This window comes from Chondrus crispus, genomic scaffold, assembly GCF_000350225.1.
Source record: "Chondrus crispus Stackhouse genomic scaffold, scaffold_727, whole genome shotgun sequence".
Lineage (NCBI taxonomy): Eukaryota > Rhodophyta > Florideophyceae > Gigartinales > Gigartinaceae > Chondrus > Chondrus crispus.
This window is the reverse complement of record NW_005178742.1, coordinates 1-7756: the sequence shown is the minus strand read 5'-3', so window position 1 is coordinate 7756 and position 7756 is coordinate 1. Positions and strand designations below refer to the sequence as shown.

At 49.5% G+C, this 7756-nt stretch overlaps 1 protein-coding gene across 1 annotated transcript; it reads right to left on the bottom strand.

Moving 5' to 3' along the window:
* Positions 1 to 313: 313 nt before the first annotated feature.
* On the bottom strand, positions 314 to 1258 carry CHC_T00000912001 (hypothetical protein). The gene has a single exon (XM_005711400.1). The coding sequence runs from the start codon at positions 1256 to 1258 to the stop codon at positions 314 to 316; it is 945 nt and encodes a 314-aa protein (XP_005711457.1).
* Between the last annotated feature and the right edge of the window lie 6498 nt (positions 1259 to 7756).

The window sequence follows — 7756 nt, the reverse complement described above, 5'->3', positions numbered from 1 at the left end:
ATATACCCAATCTGCATTACTTGCTTAATCTTTCTGTGTATTCAAAGCTGCTATCCCGGTGTTCTGCAAGATGTTATTGCCGAAAACAAGCACGTTAAGGAAGTAGTGTCCAAGATAGCTATTAAATAATCAATTTTCTTTATATATTTTTGAAAAAAGAAGAGCTGTCCTCATATGAGGACAACCCCCGGTCGGATAGACACTACCCTTAAGGGTATTTACTGTACCAGACAAATCTATAATTTGTACTCTATCTAATTCCTGAATGCACCCACTTCATTGAAGTAACACTGTATGTACAGTAGGCACATCCTTATCGACGCCATGACCGCAAATCAGTTTCTTCCATGGCATACGAAACCGTTACTGTGACATCGTCCATTTTTCCTCCAGGGAATTCTTCAGCCTCGCCTTCCCGGGCTTGCAATGCAAACGGTGAAAACCATTCCTCATCCTCCGCATTGTTCTTGGCAGTTCGAGCCAGTTGTGTCGCTGCTTCCTTCATCACCAAGCAATGCTGGCACTCACAACCGTCCAGATTCAAGTCTTGATACTTGAGCCTCGCCACTCGCAGAATGCTCAAGATCTGGTCTGGGTATACGTTGTCCCAAAGCCCATCGCTAGCGCAAATGACAACGTCCTCGGGCGATATTTGGAATTGAAACATCTGACCGTCTTCGACTCGATCATCTGAATTCGTTCCAAGCTGGTATGGAAAATTAAAGCTGTGCTGCAAGGGGTTGGTCATGAAAATGAACTGTCCATCTCTGATCACGCCGAGCGAAGTATCTCCAACACTCACCCCATGAAGCTGGGTACCAGAGAGCGCAGCTACGCAGGCAGTGCTTGAACCTATTTCTTCGTTTCGTTTGGCCGCCCACTTTAACGCCCTTACAATGTGTTCTGGTCCATTAAGAGCGGCAAATTCGCTCGTGAGGCGGGCCAGCCTTCTTGAGTATAGTCCTGAGTCAATACCTCTCTCTCTCCAAGCTCCGACGCCATCAAATACGCCTAAACACTTCTTTCGAACAAAGCAGGCGTCTTCACCTCCCGTTTCAACTTTATCGGGATGTGGGCTCTTCACTGCAGAAGTGCACAATCCTCGAATCTGGCAGGGGGGTGAAGTGATGGTACCAGTTTTTCTTCCACATGTCGCGGCAACTCTCTTGATGGTTATAGGAGCGGGAGATTTGATTTTCACAGAAGTATTTTCTCTCAAATCACTGCTTTCGGAAGTGTCATCTTCATCATGTGTCATTTCGATATCATCATCGAGAAATAACTCGCGCACTGGTTCGAACGGGTCTCGCCGACTGTTCCAAAATTGTCTAGTCATGAGTAGTGAGTGAGGACACCGGGATAAATGTAAAAGTATATTTCTAGTGCAGAAGACTTTGAGAAAGAGAACTTATCACAGAAAGGCAAATCCTACGAAGAAGTCATTGAAGGCTTTTATGTTAGTCCTTCACTGAGAGTTTCTGGTGAGATATTACCAAACGGCAAGTCTCAAACAGGAAAGAAAGCGATTTGGACGGTGGGTAAATCGTCCTATTCTAAGGATATCTTGCGTCGTCGGTGGTCGGCAATTGAGTTCAGCGGCTCCCATGGAAAGAACTAAATGCAGAGCACCCTTACGGGAACCAGGATTAAGAGTACGGGCTTCTTGCTGTTTATTGGCGACCGCTCTCTTGAACTCGTACTCCAGTTTGTGAAGAGACCTAGAGATGAATAAGCAAGATGGGGAACTTATCAAATTCGGTATTAGCGCTTCTTGGTCTCGACTGGAACTACCGTACTTGAAAACATGAACCTGATGGAGAACCATCCAAGCACGGGATTGCAGCCCATTTTTTGTTTTTGCCGCTGCAGTTTCCAAAAATGGAAACAGGACTCTAGGAAATCCAAGTGCAATGACTTAAGCGAGCGGTAGGCTCCTTTACTTTAACAGGAATCGTACTTTTGCGATAAATCTTTATAGATCATTTGGTGAAATTGTCATTGAAAATCTCTGTCCCTATCGTCTGAGATTATGGAAAGTCACTTCTGCAGGGCACACGAGTACATTGCCTTTGAACGAATAGAATTGCATACCGACTGAGAAGGGAGGGGGCCTTGAACTTTGTGATGCAGGGAATGATGACCACTGAGCAAAAGGGGAGGTGCCGTTGGCCAACGACATGAGAGAGGAATGACTGGGAGTCATATGAAGGAATGACTGGGAGTCATGTGAAGGAATCACCACAAACTTCGAATGTGCAGCCCGGTATGAGTTAACCAAGAATGCTTTTGTGTGATGACCAACTGTCTGCTTCCCCGTGCGTTACGATTCACTGTACTGTAGTACTGTATTTCATCTTCGGATGTTTTGATGCTGTTCAGTACGGTAGTCCCATACCTCTCCTCCGAATTTTAGGAAAACAATTCCATCCTTTCCGGAGTTCCAGTGAACCAAGTCTGCGCGACCTGTTGTGTTTACTGTAGTGTCTATCTGCTTGAAGGACGACAGGGATTTTGCCTCTATTGAGACCAGCTTTTTTGCAAAACAATACATTAAACTACAACTTTGGAAGGTCATGTTGGACTCAATTTGTTTAATGTACTTGCCAAGTAACATCTTGCAGAACATCTGAAAAACTAAGAAATCTAATGGAGTTCAAATACTGGGTTCAGTTTTCAAACGGACGTTTTGATTTCGAAGTTATTATTTCAAAACGTTTCAAGGTTTCTCATAAAACAAGCTTCTATGCCAGACATTTCTATACGCGACCGGAAATGACATGCGTTTCTTACGAAAATGTATCCTTCCACAGCACAGCAGTCGAGTGTGGTGGCGAGAGCATCTTTCTCCATAATATCGAGTGGGCATATGTCCGGGAAAAATGAAAGACAGCTGTGCATGAGGTCAAATATCATCTAGACCCGTTAGAAGAGAAGCAGTAATGACCCCTCCCATTAGTCAAAATCCATAAATCCATTCCGACAACCCTCGCTAGCACGCTGCCCATGCCCCCATCGAACCGATGTAAACGGATGGAAAGTATCCCTTCTTATTTGGTGAGTAGGGAATGAACGAGTCGAGTATTGTGCCGTGGCAAACGGAGTTGATGACGTTGACATGAGCAGTCGACTGGCTTCAGAAGTAATTTGAATTGTCTAGCATGGAGTGGCGTGCTCCAGGTGTGTTTTGTCTACCGGCTGACGGGGACATACGCGCCGTGACAGCGGTGACATTAACAGGTTTTGGGGAAAACCGTAATGTTACTGAAAATGGCTTGGCGGGGTTCAGTGCAGTGCAAAAATTGCAGATGTCCGCACTACTGCCGAAAATGTCTGCACCATAGTGCAGACAATAATCAAGCCAACAATTGTACTGTAATTACAATGGCTGACAGTCGCTGTAGCAGCCGATAGACAAGGATATTGTCGCCTCGATCCCATCGTGCAGACACGCTGTGCGTCGTGCGATATGAGGCCCTCGGCAAGCCTCGGTGCTCATATCTGCACTCGGCGCGTGTCTGCACTCGAATCGAGGCGACAACCCCTACGTGTGCTCGCGCCTTAACATCGCATTGGGAAGCCAGCCGGTTTCGCCTCCTGAACACAGGAGGCAGTCCCTACACTAGTGCATAGTGTCGGATGTGTTCCTCATACGAATGCTCTCAGGGGTTTTTGCCAGAGAGTATCAGTCGGTGCCTGATACTGCCCGATCCAACGGTAGGCAGTTTCTGCCCAACTGTAGGGCGTTTCCGCCCTACAGTTGGATCGGGCATTGCTGCTTTTCCCACGCCAAAACATCTCGCTCCTCCCTGCAATGCATATTGACACGCGGACGAAGCAGCAGCGAGGAGGGGAGTACCTTCAATTTTTTTATTGGCTGAGCCATGGCACGTGTTGCACTTGTGCGCGAGAGGGTCGCCTATTCAAATATTATCGCTTGTCGAGGAATCGTTTTGTCCGTGAGTAGGAGGGTTCGCAGTGCGAACTTCGCACCCTCCTACTTCCCGTATAACACTTTCGCGTCCTTCCCTCGCCACCCTGCTCGACCCCGAGCTGTGCGATTCATTTGCAACTTCAGCTACAGTCAATCTCCCCTCTCTCTGACCTTCCTCCATGCCTCCTCTCAACTCTCATTTCGAGCACGTATCAATATCGGCCCTCACCCCTTCCAGCACGTCCTGGATACTCCGAGGTACATGCACCCAAAAACATCCCCTTTATCGCTTCGAAAAGAGACGAGGTAGTGGCGTCCGTACCCTCTTCCAACTCTCGGATAGCTCTGCCTCTATCGACGTTGTTTCATGGGATACAACTGCAACTCGCCTCGACGACCTCGTTCACCTACATACTGTCTACGAAATCGACTCTTCAGCGGCCGTGGTTCGCCTCCTTGACGAGAGGTATCGCACAGTCAACAAGTACCAAATATACGTCGCAGACCCGAATGCCGTGCGGCGAGTGCAACTCGTTGCCGGAAGACTACCATGGAACGGGACGTGTGGGCATCGCGTAGCGTTTGACAATGTCGCGAGAAGGCGACCGGGCTTCCACGTCCCATACATACCGGATTACGTGCATGTAGCGGACATTCCAAACCTTTCGCTCGGGTCGCGGTGTGACTTCATCGGCGTGGTATCTAAAATATGGCCGCCGACAGGAAGCGGAGGAACACGAAAACGTCGCGTACAGGTAAAGGGGGTCGACGGTGGGGCAATCATCGTCGAACTTTGTATGTGGAATGCGAAAATGGTTACGGAACGCGACTTGACCAGATGTCCACGGATAGAGGTCGAGCGGGGCGAGGTTAGCGGGGTTGGTGCAGTGAAGATAGTAATAGCCGATGCAGTAGCGACAATTTACATCACATACGAGAAGCCCACTATGGAGGACGACGACGGGGACGGTCCCGAGGTCCAGATGGAGAGGCTGACCCAGATGCATGCACTGAGCGCAGCTCTTCTAAGAACGGGCGCGCCGCATCTGCATCGCGGCCCAAGGTCGAATCAGCCTTGAAGGTAGTGTTGGGTGAAGAACCAGGTGGTTTCGCAAAGTTCCTCCTGCTTTAGCCTACTCGGCTCTTCGGGTACCTCACTGTTGTACTTAATATCTTAGGCTGTTACAGTCTGCTGTACAGTGCTACTGAGTCATGTTGACTTCTACCATGCTGTAATTAGAGCGTGCACCCACGTAGAATACGTCTCTCAAGCGCCGATGCTAGCTCCCACTTCTCCGGTAGATAACTAACAGCACAGTCTGCCCACAGCAAGTGGGCACAGTCTCTTGTGCCACAACATCCTGAACAACATCATTGTAATTCTTTCTTCTAGTCCTCAAATCAGAAAACGTGATATGTGAATGAATGCCCATCGGTGCGCTATTTCACAAGAGAGTACTTGTTGTCAAGAACTTTTGACTGGAACGGGGAACGGAGGAAGGTAGGGAAGTGGTGGACATTTGGCAGTCCAAGGGGAGACACATGCATTATTAGTGTCGCTTTTTTTTGTGCGACCGTCGGATTAGTGTCGGCCCGGCACAGAATACGCCACGTGTCAAAAAGAAGAAAGTCAGTCGGGTATGAAGATCGATGTCACGCAGTCCCGGACCAATGCCGATTCGGAATAGTGCCGGTTTCTAGGATCCGGTAGCGGGTGGCACTAATGCGCAGGGTCCCCCGCACAGAGTAAGGGCCAGTCCTAACAAAGGACTTTCCTCTCGTTTTTCCTTTCCCTCGCCCCGTTTTTATTGAGTCCCCGCGTATACTAATTTCCGTGTCTGTCTGTCTGTGTGTTTGTGTATGTGTGTTCGTGCGCTCCCGCACGCGTTGCCATTGGCGCACGGGCGACACGTGGCGGACAAGTGGCGGCCACGTGCGGGGCGCGGCCTGGCCGCAGGCCAGACCGCCCCGGCTGACAAGTGGCGACACGTGGCTAAAATCCGTGTCTGTGTGTGTGTCTGTATGTCCTTGCGCTCCCGCGTTGCCATTGGCGCACGGGGGCGGCGCCGCGGTGACAAGTGGCGGCCACGTGCGGGGCGCTAAATCGCCGGAGTTGTTCGGCTTCAGTGATGCTGACTGGGCCGGTTGTTCAGACTCTCGCAAGTCGACCAGCGGATATGTTTTCAAGTTCTGCGGTGGAGCGATCAGTTGGAGTTCCCGGAAACAGACTGTGGTTGCAACTTCGACGTGTGAAGCTGAGTCCATTGCACTATGTGAAGCGTGTAAGGAGGCGACTTGGTTGCGTCAAGTGGTTGCTGATGTTCTTGGACTTGATTCTGATCCCACGATTGTGATGGGGTGTGACAATGCAGGGACTATTTCGTATGCACAGAATGAATCGGTCAACCGTCGTAACAAACATGTTGATGTGAAATACCACTATGTACGAGATGCAATTAGGAGAAACGTCATTTCTTTGTCACATTGCCCGACCACTTCCATGCCTGCAGATATCCTGACGAAAGCACTTGGGCGAGTTCTGTTCCAGAAGTTTGTAGAACTTCTAGGGCTTGCAGCAGCTACTTCCGGTAAAAGCATGTGATCGAGGGGGAGTTTTGTAACTCTACGACCACATGCTGATATGCATGACACACGACGACAGGTATGACACGTGTAAAAGCAAAAACACTCCGCGTGACGAGCTGAGCAAGTTTGATTTTCAACGTGTACACGTGTGGTTTCTGTACACGGTTGCAACCTACAGTACTTCAGGAGCAAGTTTGGGTTTCGACGTGTACACGTGTGAAATATATCCACGGTTGCGGTGTACAGTACAATCTGAGCATGTTTCATTTTTCCTCCTCTTTTTCTTACACCCTACCCTCATTCGGGGGTTATCCTCAAACACGCAACTCCTCCAGCGCACCTTTTTGTCCTCACCTTTAAATTGATTCCAACGACCCCACGTAGTGCGACTCCGTAACGCAATTCTTCTCCAACTACAAATCCCTCGTTCCCGAAAATTTGCCAACGTCTTTCTTCTGTCGACCAGAGGTCTTCCTCCTCTCCTACACACCAGCGGTGTTCACATAGTCTTTCGTAGGTAGCGCTAGAAGCGCTTCTCGGCGGGCGTCGTTGAATATAATACTGTACCAAGCGTCGCTGGTCAGCTCCACCAGGACAATGTCTTCAATCCTTCCTTGCGTCTGCGTGCTTGGCTCCCCGGCCGGGGTACCCATGTGGTCGCAACGGAATCGAGCGTAGTAGCGACACATTTCTCTCTGGACTTCCTTCACGTGATCCGTCCTCTCCTTCCTCAAGTCGAGATACAGCGTGTAGCCTTAATCACGATCGGCAGTTCGCAGTCCCTTGTCGCCCTTGGGCGTCTGTCGTGTTGTCCTGACATTACGCACGCTCGTTCTGGAATGACCGACCTAGGTCCGTCTCGGGGAGGGAAAACAAACGTAAAAAAAACAAAACAACCGAAAAAGAAACAAAAACGAAACAGAATAGTTAAGAAGGTAAAAACATAGGAAACTGGTTGCGGCTCGCGTCTTCTTTTCGCTTTCCATCATCACATTGCGTATGGAGCTCATCCTGGTCTCGCCCGCGCGACTTGCGGCGGGAGGGGCAGTTTCTTCCTCCGGAAATAGGTCCCTGCTGCGCTGCGCGGTAGCTGCGAAATCGGCTCCCATGTTGCGTCCTCGATCGCGTAGCCATACCATTCCACCTTGAGAATTAATTTTCCATCTTGATAAGCGTGGTTGACTATTTTGTCGATCACGTACTCCTGACCCCGGGTTCCTTCTTCTTGCGTGTCCAACT